This window comes from Antennarius striatus, chromosome 19 (genome assembly GCF_040054535.1).
Source record: "Antennarius striatus isolate MH-2024 chromosome 19, ASM4005453v1, whole genome shotgun sequence".
Taxonomy (NCBI): Eukaryota; Metazoa; Chordata; class Actinopteri; order Lophiiformes; family Antennariidae; genus Antennarius; species Antennarius striatus.
Genome location: NC_090794.1, coordinates 3,512,307 through 3,530,000, shown reverse-complemented (window position 1 = coordinate 3,530,000; position 17,694 = coordinate 3,512,307). Strand labels below are relative to the sequence as shown.

The following is a 17,694-nucleotide window of genomic DNA, read 5'->3' as shown; positions in this document are numbered from 1 at the left end:
CTGCTCTGCGGATGTCCCTCAGTGTGAAGCATCCACACATCCTCTTCCTCTCTGGCCTGGAGCGGAGGAGATGGGCTCTTAGAAAACCCCCCCCCCCCAAAAAAAACCTGTGGGGACCGCTGCTGAGGGTCCACGGGGAGAAACCATAAAAGAGACATGAGACGAGAAGAAAGACGCTTTAACATATGTTTATTTTGTTTATTAAAAGATTAAATTAGGTATTACACCAAGCCTGATGCTGGAGCTCCTGCGGTTCGTCTGTGGCATCTCAAATAGAGACAATCGAGCGCTCCTCTGAATCATTAAATCACCGATCCAGAGGTAATAATCACACCAGTGAATTCAGCCCGAACGTTTCATTTATATGCAAAATCCCCAGTCAGAGAATGTCGCACGTATTGATCCCATTCCAGCAGGGCTTTACATGATCCCGGGATCAGGATGGAGCAAGGAGGGAATGCGCGTTAATTACGACCGGGTCGGGCGTGAGCCGCGTCATTGGGATACCTGTGCGGCAGGTGCAGCTGGTGAGCCGTGTGTGCGGGAGACGACGGCGGTCCTACCTTGCGTGTCAGTTTGCGTGTTGAACTTGGAAACATCAGGGTGATTAGAGAATTGATCGGGAAGGACAGCAGACATGGAGCTGAAGGCGTGTGTTAGTATCACACATTCACACACACGCACACACACACGCAAGCATCATTCAATTTGGTGTTCACTTCTGAAAAGCTGAATGTTTACTTTTATAAATATCCTATTAACACGTTGTTTTTAACATTTACACGTTCTAGAAATGGTCAGTTCGTTGATTCGGCTCAAAATCAATGAATTCCTGCCGATGCTAAGCTAGCCATTAGCCTCCACTGCCGCGATAGAGGCTAGCAATTAGCCTAGCTAATTGACTCAGAGCTCAAGTCATTTAACGCGGTTTATCCATTTATCGTGTGGAAAAACTAGTGGCTTAGCCTTCTTTAAGCTAACATTTAATCTTTCTCTAGTGTGTCTCCTCTTTTAACCACAAGACGCGTTTGAAAGTTAAAGTTCTATATTGTGCTAATTCTTCACTAGGATGCTAACTGATTGTCAGCTAAGCTAACTAGCAGTGGCCTTTCTTTCCGTACAGTGAAAACATTGATGGAATATAACGACACACACACACATCTTTCTGGTGTATTTCATGATTGTGTTGTTGTATTTGCTTCGTCATAATAAATATTTGCTTCGCAGTAGGTTTTTGTGTCAAGTCCTGTTAAGTTTTTGTCGTGTCGCACTTATTTTGACACGTGAACTACATTTCCCATGAGCACCTTCGCAGCTAATCACAGGTGTGGCCTATTTGATGTGCCTTAATTGCTCCTGTCAAACATTTGCCGGGATTTGCTCCACTTTGAGACCGAGTCTGTTCCTTTACAGGAAGGATGTCAAACTCGGTGTTATCTGGGTGTAAATGATGTGGCCCTCTTTTACGCTGAGGGCCACATCAGGATGAAGGCTGTCCTCAAAGGGCCAGATGTAACTAATAAATACAACTAAATGTAACTAAATATAATGTAAAATAAATAACTACTCCTTAGTGTTAAATAACTCTGAATATATTACTTATTCAAGTTACAAACATTAAACTTTCACAGGAAAAATATATTGACTTTTTGCTTATTTTAGAACTTTTATGGTCTCATGGGCCACATAAGACGATGTGGCGGGCCACATTTGGCCCCCGGGCCTTGAGTTTGACACATGTGCTTTACAGTCATGTAAGAAAGCAACACAACCTCATTTTACAGTCATAATGTCCAAAAGAAAAGAAACCAGCTGATGCGAGTGAAACATGGAGGGATGTAGGCGGCAGAGTCTTGAGTCTTCTTAGCTTGCCTCATTTGTCTCTCACCATCTTCCTACAGCCTACTTTCTGCTGCTGAATTTCTTTTCCCTCTCCCTCTATCTCGCTCCATCTCTATATATAAATTCTTCTTTCCTGTTGGATCCCATCTCCTCCTTTGCTCCTCCTCTCTCACTTCATCTCCTACCATCTGTCCTTGGGTGTCAATATTTTGACACATTTCAAACGTTCACAAAGGAGGCGGCAGGCCTGAGTTATGGGATGCCGTGTTTGTGCGTGCAGTGTGAGGTCATGCGTCGCCGTGCTGCTCCTTTTGTGAATCTGGAGGATTTTTTGGTGCTTCCTCCATCAGTTCGGTCTCCGCCCCCCGAGAAAAGCGTTTTTAATCATTGATGGCCTCTTCTGTATTTGTCTTTATTTAGTCTGGTACCATAACTAATTAATCGTCACAATCAAACAAACTGCAAACGCATCACAATGAGAGGTGACACGCAGGGACTGCGAATAAACGCCTTATCTCTAATTTAAAACAAAAATAGAAAAACAGTAAAGCACCAAATAATAAAAACTAAAGTATAAAAACGAGTTTTTAGAATTTTGGTTTCAGCTTTGACTAATGTTTAAGAAGTGGAGTGATGAAGAGGGTTGTATCTCCTTTGTAAAATAAGCCATTGCAGTCATCACTGTGGCTGACAAGCTTCTAACGGTGGTCATATAAGTCGTATAAATTATTGAGATGAGTGAGAACAGAAAAGAGCAAAGCTAAAACCACAACATCCTCTAATATGCTGTGACTTCAGACTTATGTGACACAAAGCCTCCTTGCAGATCATCTCTTCCAGGAGAAGGAGTTCAATGTGTGGCAGGTAGAGCTCACCTGTCTGGATCCCAGGTCATCGTCTAGAAGAGGGGTTGCGACCTTGATTCTGATCTATGAGAAAGTCATATAGATTGATAAATGAGTGAAAACACCAACGTAGGAGAGTTTCTGATGCCTTCTTTCATTCCGTCCTCAGTTATACAGACTAATTTCACTCCATATCCACTCTCTCCCATTTGCAGCTTCTGGAGCGAAAGCACATATAGAAAGAAAGAGAGAAGAAGGAAGAAGGGAGCAGACAATCAGAGAGGACCTGGACGTCGGAGAAGACTGAGAGAGAAAGAGAGACTGGAGCGATGGCTGAGGCGCCTCAGCAGCAGCAGCAACAGGGAGAAGAGGAGGAGCAGCAGACGAGCTCCGCCGAGACGACGGACACCGACGAAGGGTCGGACGAACCGAGGGAGAGCGTCCCGAGGCCTCCGATGCGACCTCTGCTGTCCATGAGGTCCATGAGCAGCATGGACACGGATGACGACTCCCCCAACATGATCGTCTACAGAAAGGTCAGAGCGAAAGCGCGTTATTGTCTAAAATCTAGACCGGAAGTATCAGTATCAAAGTGAAGGATTGAGACGTGTCCTTCTGCTTTGGAGAGAAGCGAGAGCCAGAGCCAGGATAAAGAAAGAAATGTGAATGTTAACAGCGTCACCTGCAGTGTTCCGTCAGGAAAGGGGCAGCGGGGCAAGGTTGGAGCTCGTGATGCTCGGTGAGTCTGGAGGAAGACGGAGAACAGCCATGGCTCCTATCAGCATGTGGAGGCATCAGGCCAGCAAATAATGAGGATGCAAATTTACTTAGTCCACATTACTGCAAAATACAGATGGTGCAGGGGTGAAGAGGTGAGCATAAGATGGTGTCAGAAAGTTTTTTTTTTATTTTTTAGCTCCAATTAGCAGAGTAGCGTTTCTGGAAGAATAACAAGCAGGGAATAACCAACTTTCACAACATACAACCTACATTTTCCCATCGTGCTGATGAAGTCTAAGTGAATATTTCATTAGCCGCTCCTCAGGAAGTGGAACGCAGTGACAGCCTCAGAACTGCCAGTCAGCACAATGAAGACGGAGCGGAGCGGAGCCTCCTGGTGGGATTTACGCCCCGGCAACACCGGATAAAAGTTACATCGCTGTCTATTCCGGTGTGTTTGGGTCCAACTGCTGCTCATTTAAAGGCTTCAAATTGATGTGGCAATAATAATATCGCAACCACGACTACCGGTAGTCGTAGTAACTTGGATAAATACTGGTAAACCATTCCCAGTGCCTGTGTGATTGCTTTTGCAGAGTCTTTTATTGGAGACTGTCCTGAATTTAAACATACTCGACCTCAGTTATAACCTAAACCTTCAGCAAAGACATATCTTATTGCATTGATATTTGTTTAAAACCATAGCTTTAGCCATTTACAGCCATCTTTAACTCCGCCATCAGCGTCTTAACCAGCGTCTTTACAGGTAAATCCTTTTTTAAGACAACTACTCTGAAGGTTTTTACAGTGAAGGTCTCTGCATGACTCAGTGTCTCTGATATATGTTTACCGACAGTTTTATTCTCCGGCTTGATTTTATTGCCCTGTTGAGGACGATGTAACATCTGAAGTGTGTTTGCACCAGCATTAATTATGCATCTGTATTGGTATTTAAAAACTGAAATGTATTGATGAGTGGCACAAAACACAGGCTGTCATTGAACTCATCATAAGCGATGTCCGTGTTTATCAAGCTGAGCAGGTCTATATGTTGTTGAAAGAAGCTGGAGGTGCAGGAAGAAATGCAAAACACCATCAGCCACGTGTGTGTGTGTTCAGATATATTAGCTTGTAATGACAGGAAGAGGAGGTTGTTGTATGGAATGAAAATGTGTAAAGAGCAAATGAAATACTGCAGCATTAAGGGAAGAGAGGAAGTCTGAATCGCAACAGTTAGCACGTTCATCTTAGCAGCAGGTGGATGCTAACCCACAACAGCTGAGAGGTGGCGTGACATCACTGAACCGTTTGACCTACAAGGATGGGCGCTCTAAGTGAAAGAAGGCCTGCTTTACTGTCCTATTTTTTTGCGACCTTAAATGCAGCATCTCTTCAGTTCATGTAGTATTTCAGCTTCGAGAAATCAACATCACAGTCTGAGAAAGAAGCCGTCTCCCAGAGAAAACAGCGTGGGCTGTTAGATTTGCGTGAACGTAATCCCACAAAGTTTTAGAAATGTAGAAAGGAGGAGAGAGCACATCTATGCTCTGTAGTAAACTCTAGGTATGTTTTTTTTGCAGACTGACAGAACCTAAAGAAAAGAGAAGTAAATGGATCGTTGCAATTTGCAATGCAATCAAGCTGCTGCAAGTCGCCGCGAGGTGTTGTGAGAAAAAGGTTCACATCCAGCAGGATGGAGGCCGCGAATACAAATGAGAACCGAAGCGGCAAACAAGTGTTTGATGGGTTTTAACTGGAGGCACGTGGGATTGCTCTCTGAGAACGTCGTGTCAAAAGTCTTTATTGTTACGAGTCAAAAACAGCCACGTTAGAAGCTGCAGAGGAAACCAGTCGTGTAGTTACGGTTACTGTAGCTCCTATTTCAGTGGGATGATTTGGTGTCACATGTTCTGATAAGAGGATGTAATCAGCCTCGCTGCAATAAAAAAAGCAAAAAACTGAACCCCATCTGGTCGTAACCTGATCTGAGGCATAGCATTTGCCTTTACATGAAACGTTGCTTTGTTATAAAATATGTATGCGGTTGCCTGCGTTCTCATTAGTCCTTCAGGATGAGGCATCAATCATCCACAAGCATGGAGGGAGGAGGGAAATGCAAATCAGCGCCCCTCGTTTGCCATTTGCGAAGCTTTGGGAGGCGCAGCGTGAGCGCCGTTTTGAGTGAATGCTGCTCTGGGTTCTGAGCCCTGACTCCTGGCTGATGATGGGGTCAGGTTCGGTTGGCCCCAGGATTAAATGGGATCTGATCCTGGGTCAGTCCTAAGTAGAATGAGGATGAGAAGCGATGCCTCTGACCTGAAGAGAGCCATTCATCTTTTGGAGAAGTTTTTACACCGCCAGCCCCTCCCTTCGAGTTTTTATGCTAATCTATTTGTTACAGTTCTATCACCCTGTTCTGTTCTGCATACAATAGCTCCATTCAATATGTCGGCTTTTATTTTGTCTATTATTTTGTTCTTTTCCATCTATTATGTTATTATGTCTTATTCCACAGCATAAATTCACTTTCTATACTGAGAAGAGAATGAAAACTTTATCGACACAGACAGTTCTAGCACTAGGTTTTATTGTTGGCATCCGTCACAGACACATACACACACACACACACACACACACACACACACACACACACACACACACACACACACACATGCGCAGCAATTTTAAAGGGAGGATATTCAGTGCTGTTGACAGGAGTGGAGGATGTTGACTCACCTTTTCACCAGTTTGAATTTAAAGCTGTCAGCAAGCATCTGGTGTGTGTGTGTGTTTTTGTGTGTGTGTCTAGGAAAGGGGTTGAGGAATGATATCTGGTACCAGCTCTCTGTGCTCACCTCTGGTTTTCCATCAGAGGAAAATACCTGGAACCTACTTCCTTGTTCTGTGTTGAGGTTCTACAATTGATGAGCAGGGACTAAAACGTGACACGTAACGCTGACCACCGACTGGTCAGAGAGTCACGACTGCATCACCAGCCTTATCTTCACACAGACCAAATCCACGCCTGCATCTTTATACTTGACAGCTACATTAGCGACCATAAGTTTTTTAATTGCAACCATTATCCTGAGAAGTTACAGACATTCCTGGGTCATATAATTGGTTGTCATCAGCAGAGCATAATGTTTACCAATGACCCGACGGGTATGAGGAGAACCAGTAGATAGACTGATCATTTAGTGGTGCTTTGAGTGAAGTGAGGAGAGATACCGGCTGGTCCAGATTGAGACGGTCAAACTGGGATTCTTGCGTGTTTGGAACGAGGAAGAAAAACACGAGTGGCCAGTGAGGAGTTAATAATGGATGAGACACAAGGACTTGGCAGTGGGCAGTAAGTCTTTTAAAAGTTAATGCTGATGTGGGACATGGATTTAATAGAGAGAGGGTGTTATCTAAGAGTGCGTGTGTGTGTGTGGGGTTGAGTCAGTGCAGATGGGATGTGTCTGAAACCATCAGGGACTCAAACAGACGTCCGTATATGGGTTGTAAAGTCGCGGTACGGCCGAGGCATCAGGATAAGAGTGCCGCTCAAACATGCGCGGTGTTAAATTACTGCAGAGAATTTTTATTTTCATTTTCCTGCCATCAGGCCAACGACGTCGGCTCCGATTAGCTCTGGTTTCAGCTCGCTGCATCTGGAACAAAACCAGAGGCCAAACATTGACTGACAAACACGTTCAGTCAGTTTAGATACTGCATGAGGTTGTTTCTTTTTGAAGGATGCAGCGTGCAGCTTTTAAGGCTAACAGGAGTTGATTATAAACCTGTTTTTGTCACATGACATCAGACAGGGGGCTCAGAAACACAAAGGTAACTGTTTAAGTGTGTAACAAAGCATTTATTAATAAGGTGTCGCTCTCTTTACATTCAGGGGCATTAAAAACTCCTAGAAATTGTACAGTTAAGTATAATTATGTGGTAATTGGTAAGTTTGTTCATCTCAAGTGTTTATACACCTGTTATGAATAATTAATAGGAATTCATGAGGCTTCTATTAACATTCGTAAGCAGCGTATAAATCCAAGTTTCATTGTAAATGTTTTTATTTCAAGTTGCCTGAATTGACACCGGGACAAAAAGCAATTTTTATGTATGAATGCAGGTTTGTCATGCTGGCTTTAAGTCTACAAGGTGACTGTGAAACGAAGGAGGCCTCTGGAGAAATGAAGGTTTCCTTCTGCACACATCAAGAGAAAATTTAAGGCACCCCTTTGGTGCTTTGAAAAAAGAAAGGCAGTAAATAAGAGAAGCATTTTTTGTAGACTATTTGCGATATACTGTATGCCTCAATATAATTGTATAGTGCAGAATTTTTTAAAAACAGTCTGAAGCAATAAAAACACATCAAAATGATTTAATGTTTGTATTTAAAGATTGCATAATGAGCCGTCTTGTTTATTAGAGACGTGAAATTCGCTCTTTTATGCCTCTGAGATTCTGATTGCCTTTACGAAGCGTAAAACTCCTGCCGTGCCTAGTTACTGTGACACAGTGCATATTTATAAGGCAGTTTGCATAGCGAAAATATTCATTGGTGAGCAAGAACATGAATCATAACTCCACAAATGCCTCCACAGTTTTCTTCCACAAAGATTTTGTGGATCCAGATTGAAAATTGGATCACGTAGAAACGTCTGGATGTAGAATATTCACTTTATTACCGATGCGTCTCGCCCTGATATGATGTAATAAGTTTAATATTCAGTTTATGAGCTTGTAAGAGTGAAATACATTGAACTGTCTGCTGTGCTTTAACACAGATTAGTGATGTTTTGGCGTGTGCACAGGTTCTTACATGTGTGTGTGTGCTGCTTGTCACTTGGTGAGTTGCTCACCGCGTCTAATCACAGCACAGATGCCTGCAGATATCTGCTGAGAGCTCATCACAACAGAGCAGCTAGCGAGCAGGAGGCTAATCAAATCAAGGTGATGCAAGGGGGGCAATGGGGGTGATTTTTGCTGCACATATGTCACAAATCTCATGAAAGCAGGAGTATAATTCTTCTTCTTTTGAATGTTTTTCAGTTTTTGATTTCACATTAGCATCTGCTCTGAAGCATTAGATGTTTTGATGGAGACCTGATGAAGTCTAAATTCACTAAATTAGCTTGTTCGCCTCTCAGCACCGCGCAGGTATCCGTGTCTATTAGAGAGAGCAGCCAGACTGATTTAGAGAGCACAAAGACATCATTAACATTAAATACCATCTTTTGATCCATCGTTAATACGAGACAGCAGCTCCGTTTTCCCCGTCGCCCCCCCAAGCCTTGATCCAGATGTTGGTGCAGATCATCAGCAAAGTGTAACTGCTCGTTCTCTGGAAAAAAAAAACATCCTTGAATGAATCAGACGCAACTGGACTCTCGTCCTGGAGGCCTTGTCAGCTCTGACTGGTAGAGACCTCCAGGTATCTATAGAAGCACAATGAGAGGCCTTCACACACAAACGGAGGCATTAGCGGCGAATGTATGACGGTTTTGTGAGCCGTTCACGAGCAGATGGCGTACAGCTGACGGTCGGCATTGTTGTCGTCTCTCGTCTCTGTTTTGTTTTGTTGGAGATGCTTCAGGTACCGACTGATGACAGCGCTCAGCTTATGTACTGTATAGATGCAAAAAAAACAACACACAAACACACACTGTTTGCAGATGTATCAGACGTAGGATCTCATATGAAAACTGATGGAATTTTATTTATTCACACAGACCTGAAAAATAACACCGCATCTCTGCTTCCAGTTTTGTTTCACTGTGAAGACTAATGGACCTGAGATGTTTGAGGAGCTGTAGGAGCCGACATGCTGGTGAGAGGCTCCAAATAGTTGTCATCTATCTCCTGTATTTATCTAATTATCCCTCAGCTTGAACTCCTAGCGGGTTAATAGTCATAGATACCAACAGCATAAGCATATGATGGCTTTTTGTGGCGCTGAGAACTCGGCGTCTGTCCTTCCCTGGAGGATTCCCTGTGAAAGTAATGACATCCTGAGTCCCCACTGACTTCCTGTATCACTCAATTCTAATCCGGACTAATCCTCCTTAGTGCACACTTCCAGCCGCAGCAATGCAGACTGTTGTTTTCAAGATGGATTGATTGAGTCTGAAATAATCAAATCCGGACCATTTTCAGGGTTTATTTCAAGTCCTTTTTAAAAACGCTTCTGAGAGCTTCTGTCGAGGCATCATTGTGCTTGTCATGCTCTGGTTGTGTCGGACAGCCGGTGTCAGAGGCATCGCTCGTCTGCCAACACTTCAGTTCTTCCCCTGGTTCACAGGAATATAAAGTGACTGAATGTAATCTATATGTGCCTTTAGGAGTTTGAAAGCATCCACTGATTTACGCACCGTCTGTGTGGATGATCCAACAGAGCATCAGTAAATCCCCTCGAGTGATTCTGTTCACATCTGCCCGGTTATTATTCATATTCCTGGACGCAGGCTCACCTGAAAGTCAATCAGGGGATATAAAAGAGATTTTAGAGGAATGATAAGGAATCAGACAAAGATCTGATTAATTCTATCTCATTTTTTAACCTTATCTGGAATGTTCCAAATTGGAATTCGTCAGGATTTTAAAAAATCAGAACTGGTTCACATTTTCCTGCTATTTCTTTCTTTTTTCTCTTCTTGAATGAAGTCGTCTGGAAAATTCCGATCTCTCTGGACGGAACCAGATCGCAGGCAGTTAAAAAGAAGACGATAGCTTTAGCTCATCAAACTACAACAATAAGCAACAATGCATTCATGGATCAGGTGGTGTGTGTGTGAGAGGAAACCAGAGATCGCATTGCAAACACAACGAGAGACGTTTATGATGCAGATGGCGACTAACTGCAAATAATAAGCATGAGCAGCAGTGCTCAGTATTTACCCCGGCTGTGTAGCGCTGCAACTCATTGTTGTGCAAGCAGTGGCCTTGTCCCCAGAGCAAACGGTTTAATCCCTAATTAATCTCACAGATATTCATGGAATAATGGGGATTAACATTTTTTTTTGTTGGGTAAATAATGATGCATCCATTTTTTTTTTCTGGGCGGTAATCAGAGGTAGCGCTTTCCTCTTGTCAAATTTTGGCACACATAACAAAAGACAGCCCATCAAAAGGCTACCACCACACACACACACACACACACACACACACACACACACACACACACACACACACACACACACACACACACACACACACACACACACACACACACACACACACACACACACACACACAATCAAAGCCTGGGTTGTATGAAGGATCTCACTATTTTGGTGAAAGGTCAGGCTCGGCGGTGAATAAATACACCTGTGGACATTATTGTGATAATTCAGTGCCGATGCTGGAACACCTGTTTTTGCCGGAAGCAGCCAATCAAACGGATCAATAATGGTGCAGCAGAGTCCATTCAACGCCAACCACTGTGATTGTCCTCCAGGATGGCCCTGACCTACAGAGATAGCAGAATATGTAACGTTTTTAAAACCTGAGCTGCCCTGAAAAGCTTGAAAAAGGGACATAGAAGGCGGGGCAGGGATCGCCATTCACTTTCAGACCGCTTTGATCGCAGATTTCTGAAAGTAATATCGGAAATATTCCCCGAGCTTTAAGCTGTTAATTGATCTTTTGCTCCTCTTGCCCAAAGGTGGGTTCATAAAAGCAGCTCAGTTGAGCAAGGCTACATTAGATGGATCCGACATGAGGCTCAGGCTGCGTGGGTCTGGGCCAGCGTTTTGTTCTGGGGTGAAGTGACTGAGGTCTAAAGGGGCTTTATTCCTCACCGAGCCGGAGGAGCAGTACCAAGCGACAGGTTCTAACTAATGAACGTGAACTTCTGTCGGGCACGCTCCCCCCACGTCACCCCGGGTCCATTATGGAGCTCAGATGGACAGACCAAAACGAGACGGAGAATCCACACTTATCTGATGGATGGTATGGAAGTAGGGCCACACATCTTTTTCCCATTAGCGTCTCCTCTCATTCGGCTCTGTCTCGTCCCTTGACTGGGCCAATCCATCTTCAGCTGCACGCCATTCCTGGCTTCGGTTCACTTTAAGCCCCATCCAGTTTTATTTTTGCTATTTGCTTCTCTAAGAGACGTGTTTATTCCACTGACTCCACCTCTGCCTACATGAAGCCGGGACGCTTCGCGCATTAATCACAGCTAAATGTGACCAGGATGGAGAATGATGGATCCATCAGAGGGAAATCTGATCCCCGCGGTGTCAGTCGTCATTGTTAGCTGTTAGCTTCACAGGCCTTTGTTTACATTCATGAATCATTGTGGCGTTCGTTTCATGGAAGCAAACAGCCTGAGTTTGCGTCATACATGAATAGATAAATTATTGTGTGCATTAGTTTGAACATAAATCAGCAAAATGTGCTCAGAGCCGACAGCAAAGCCATTGAGGAGTGAGCGATCGTTCCCGATCGGTGGATGCATCCAGCAGGCAGCGCCGTCAGTAAAGTCAGAGGAAGGGTCTCTGTGGCGGGAAATGGTGGGGAGGGTTACGGATTCCTCACCACCTTCGTACGTTGACTCGTTCGTTATCCCGAAAGCTGAGAGCGGATTTCGAAACAGGCGATCCAGAATGTTTAAATCGACCAGCGTTTGACTTTCGGGTCGAAAATGTCTGCTTTTACGTGGCCGTCCTCGCTCGTTGCTCCTTTCCACTCACTACATCATCTTATAGCACAATTTTTTGTCAAACGCTGACAGAAAAAAATACTTCAGTGAAATGAAAACTAGGTCAGATTGCGTCTCAGCTCAGCAGGGAACAGAGCCGGGGGGTGGGGGGATGTGATGATGAATGTGGGGATAGTAGAGTTAAAACAACTCCAGACCCTCAAGTTGGACTAATGTGGGGGAAGACGGATGCAGGGGGGAGATAATGAATGAGTTAAAGCTTAATTGGTTCAGAAGTAGTGAATGAAAGTTTATTGGGGGTGAATCTGTGAATGAACTCTTCAGGATGTAGTTTTTGGGTCAGAGCAGCCGAGGTTTATGTCATGTGGGCTAATAATCCGTTATGAGGGAGGAAGAGGATGAGGACGTTGTGGTTTATGGCGAACCAGTCATGAAGCATTAAAAGCGTCTCCATGCTTTCGGTGCCAAGAGGCCTCATCTGTTCATCAGAGCATCAGAGCCACAATAAAAACAGTTCTGGTTCTACGGTCCGGGCCGCCCATCAGCCAATCACAGCGGGCCAGGAGCAAAAAAAGACACGACGAAGCAGCGAAAATAACGCCTGGATTTAAAGCAAAATGAAGATTCCATCGCTGGCGGTTCACAGCTAATGAGTTTTGAACGGCTCAAACTGAAGAGTGATACGAGCCCGTCTTATCATTTAATGTCTGCGAGATGGAAAAACGATAAGAAAGCAAATAGCAGCGAGCAGAGAGGGTTTGCTTTTCCCTGATGTTAATAATTGCTCGGCCCCCGCGGGCAGACGTCACCATAGCTTAGCGACCGCTGGGAGCCAGTCGGTGAAGCAACAGTTGGTGAGACGGGTTTAATAGGGAGGTTTTTACAGACGGCTGTGGAAACTCATTCAAAACGAAATGAGATTTGTTTTTCTCACGTGTGCGAGACGTTTGAGGCGTTTGCGTTTGGACGTCATTGAGCTCATGTGCAGATTTTATACGTGCACTACCTCTGTTTGTTTCTCTAACACACACACACACACACACACACACACACACACGCACACAAACAAGCTACCAGCTGCTTCACTCCTCTCCTCACACACTGTTGGTCGACAAACACATTGGCAGTGACAAACGCCCAGCCTGTCTCACCCAGCGACAGAAGGTTATAACATTTTTTAAACGGCGTTCATTTTGCCGTGATGCTGACTTCGTGGGCGGAGCTAAAGCTGCAGTGTGGGTCGGTATAATTGTTTTCTTCATCTGAGGTTTTCTGATTGACACTTGGAACCAGCAGCTTTTAGGCACAAAGGAAGACGGGGTCCAACGAGTAGTTTGTTAATTCAATAACATTTTTTTTAAAATCACACACTACAAGTTTGCACTAAAAAACACATTAAAACCTCATTTATTTTCTTCTGAGACATTCTATTAGACGAGCTGCCCAGCGGCTCTGATCATCTTATTTGAGTCGTCACATGTGGACTAGCGCTTCGACAGCAAACTGTAATTATATTATTCCATTAATGAAGTGATTTGACAGCTTGAAAATGGATTCTTTCGGTATGGAGATGCTTTTAAGAAATGATTTACAAAAAAACCCCACAGTCTGAGCTGTAAATGTAATTTTCAGGATGCGCTGCTCCCTTCATGTGCCTGGATCAGATTTGGATAAATAAGTCATTTGTATGTCTGTGCTTGGGTGCATTTGTTATTTCATTTAACAGGATCCAGCTACTTTTTCTTTATCATCCTGGTTTTGCTTGTTGAATCAGAAACATTAAAATACGAATAGATCCTGCGAACCCTTCATCTAATCTACTTTAACGTTGGCGTGTTAAGTGATTTTGTGTGTAATCGCAACAAAATCAGAGCTGCGTTTTTTTTTTCCTGATGCTTAATGCGACGTCTTCAAGGCCTGAATCTCAATTCAAAGTGTTCTGATGACTCATGTTGGTTTTTTTGACTCACATGTGGACAAACTGGTCCTTCAGAATCGGAAAGTTAAGATGTCGTTGGCAGGTTTTCAGTTTTCCTTTTTTTATTTGGAATTTTTTGCTTGTTCGTATGACTTAATTATCCTTACCTGGCTGCTGCATATCACCCATCCATCGTCCTGCAACGATGGAAGATTTAGTCAACAGTTGTGTGAGCAGAGCCCCCCTGCCCCTTTTTATCTCTGGTTGTCAGGGCACTACTATCTCTTCCAGCCGCCTGACATCAGCTTTGCTCTTCAGTCTGAATCGTGACTGCTGGAGTGAGTCAGCAGAGCGGGGAGGTTGCACTGCTTGTGCGTGCGCTGTATTTATTTTTTTAACTTCTCAGGATGTCCTCACGCTGACTTTGCGGCTGCTTATCCACCCGGCGCATCGGATAGAGATGAAAGCGCTCAAAGAATGGGAAACGTATTTGTTTCGTTGTAAACAGCAGATGTAGATTGGAATTTCTTAAAAGTGCTCAAAGCTCTGTTTGAAATGTATTCTGAGCAACTCGCTCTAAACTTGCCAAATCCGATCAGTGAGAGAAATTATTAGGGGACACTACGCAAAAAATTTATAGGAGACCATCTGGAAGGCTTGAATGGCCTTTTATATTTAAAGTTAAATGATATTGCTTGAAGAGCATTCAGCTTTTTCTGTTGGATCCAAACAAATTTTAGCGTTGCTCTTCTTCTGCAGAAAAAGGTTTGAAGGTTTGCAGCATGTGGATTTAAACCTCGTTTGTCATCAGGATGGGAGACGACACAAAGAGAGCAATGAAAATAAAGGACATTAAGAGAAGAAGAAATGCATGATGGACCGAAAATAGAAATGGCTAGAAAGCAGAGCCACGCTCGTTTTATCACGGTGGAATTGAAAGAAAGGAAGGTGATGAACAAAAGCAGCAGAACACTGAGATCAATCGCTCCGGGATCGCATAGATCTTTATTTTTTCCCCGCATGGCATCGCCTTAATTCCACCAAGAGAAGATGGAGGAGGTGTTTGCACAAAGCTGATATGTATAGATCATTATAGATCTCTGCTTCCTCTATCAATAGAGCCCATTTAGATGGAGCCATCCAGTCATCCATCAGTAAAGAAGTTCCCTGCTCTGGAAAACCACCGGGCTCATCCATCGTAGTGCGACCCTCCTTGAATCCCACAAATCCATTTGTAGGTTTGTCTCTCTTTTTCCACTTCGATCTGCTTCCTCTTTATTTTCTCCTGACAGTTCTGTTGCTCTCTTTCTATTTACCCTACAAATCATTCATGCAGAGAGGAGGCTGCAAATTCACTAATTCGCCCCTCGTGTAATCCTTTATTTTCTTTTCTTGTGAACCTTCAGGCAAACTGACATTTCTTTGTTGTGAATCTGCTAATTTGCTTCTTGGGGCTGAAAGCATCTCCCTAATCTTTGCATCGTTACTCCCGCCGGAGACACGCCGCTCCTGCTTTCATTCTTTGTGGTAGTTCCTGTTTTTGGAGATTTAAAAACAAAGCCTTTTTTGAAGCTGAAGGTGAAAACAGGCTCTGAACATTGATGTTCTTCCTCCTCCTTCCTCTTCTTCTTCATCAAGTAGCATTTATACCAAAGTAACACCTATTAAATGTTGATAGGGGCTTTTTTAGGTTTGAATGATGCAAAAATCCGTCCGTCAATCCACATTGAGTGAGCTCCTCGCTCACTGAGAGGCATCGACCCACGCGATTAGCCTGTGCATGTCAGCGTTAATATTTCATAAGAGGTGGTGCAAGTATACAGATGGGTTGGACTCAGACAAAGCTGATTGAAAGCGATCGATACCCATCAGCATTAATGAGGGGTGTGTGACGGAGGAGGCCTGGAACCAGCCTAGAGAGAGAAGATAGAGACTCTCAGTTTGAAGACTGGCTGCAGACGAGCTGAGGAGGAGACGTCAGACGACCTCGTCTCGAAGCAGGAAGTCTTGATTATATTCATGTGTAGACGTGATCCAGTCATGTGACTTCATCCCAACACGTTTTTCAAATGAAAGGACAGAACCTGAAGCAGTTAATTTGCAAATCTAGATGCAGAAACGCTGTCGCAGTTAAGAAAAGTTTGTTTAGTTTTGACTTTTGGGTCGAAAGTCTTGAAAATTAGACTCAACCTAACCCCAACCTCTTCCAACCTCAGTTCCTAATTTACTGTCATCACAGTTAATACAGGCTAAAGGACGTCGTCATTATTGAATATGAAGTCATGTTATTTTGGGTCACCATAGCATTTAAGATGACATTCAGTTCTGCTCCCTTTAATGAAGAACTAGAGATAAAGCAAAACAAGTTCAAAACAAGTGTGTCAGCGATGACGGTGGGAACTAACCATTTAAACACTTTAAACCAGTAGCCTTTACCTGCTACCAGCTGCTTTTAAATCCCGATATCAGTATGACGTCTGTCGGCGGCGGAACAGCACTATCCCCCACATCACGCTTATCCACTTACATCCGTGTCCATCGAACCGTACGAGCAATCAGGGTGGAATGATCCAGCTGTGAACATCTGGAGGCAGAAATGACAGATCATTGATATTCTTGGTCCTTCTTGTTGTGTCTGTCCACACCGTGAGTTCTGTTGATGTCACGCCGGACCCTCGAGGCAGGTGTTCATCTGTTCGAGAGCGGGGTGAGGATATTGCCTGGGTGAAGTTGTATGTGTGTGGTGAGGATTGTTTTAGCGGGTTTTACTGTACTGCTTTGCATTCAGGCTTACCCCACCTGATCCCCAAACACAGTCCTAATGTTAAATAGTGAATAATTTATGTCCTCAAGGTTCTTGGAGCAGGTTCACTTCCATGAAATGTAAAATTAATCAACTAGAGAAGGGGGTTGGGCGAGTAAAAGCTTCTAGGACTCGGTTTTTCACGTTTGTTTTCCGTTACAAACATAAACCATAATAATTAAACCCTAACCCCTTCTGTTTTCAGAGATTCCACCCCAGTGTTTCGATTTATAGGGATTAAAATGATCTAAGTCCTCAAATGTTGATTGGGTTTCTAACCTAATCTAATATACTCACAATATTATTAGAAGTGATTTATTAATATCTATAATTCATCAACATCTGTGCCCTCTGCTATGAAGACAGATGCTTTATTACACCTACAATGAACCATATTGTGTTTCATTTTGGTTCTACACCCGCCTCCAGCTGCAGATGATAAGAGAATAAAGATAACAGAATGAATCGAGTCACTGCAGAGCATCACAAAGCTCAATTATTCAACAGGAATGATTTGGTTAAATGTAAGGAGTGATATTAAACCATAGAGATAACGTATTCCGTAACCAGGGTTACAGTCGTAACGTATTTTTCATCACTATCTGGTGTAATAAGTTATTTTTAGATGCGTTCGTACACGTTTGTACAGACGTGTGCTGGAATATGAAAGACAATCCTGGATAACGTTATTTATATTATCTTCTCATGGGAGTTTTGCCCTGTGGGACACCTTATTCTGCTTTAAAATGTTAAAAACAACCTGCGTACATCATCATCCACTTCCCGTCGACAATTCCACTTACATGTATTCCTTGAACCATTAAGCGAGAGAAGACGTTCCAGGCATGACTGCGTGCCGCTCCTTAAAGCCTCATGACGCATGATGGGATTCGTGGAAAACGGACTT

The 17,694-nt window shown here is 43.6% G+C and overlaps 1 protein-coding gene across 1 annotated transcript in view; it reads left to right on the top strand.

Annotated features, from left to right (window-relative positions):
- Positions 1-17,694, top strand: part of LOC137613543 (regulator of G-protein signaling 6-like) — a 49,273-nt gene that overhangs the window by 1,566 nt on the left and 30,013 nt on the right. Inside the window, exon 2 of the mRNA XM_068342856.1 lies at positions 2,903-3,223. Within this exon, the coding sequence (XP_068198957.1) occupies positions 3,017-3,223 (207 nt within the window). The 5' untranslated portion in view covers positions 2,903-3,016. The remainder of the gene's footprint in view (positions 1-2,902; positions 3,224-17,694) is intronic.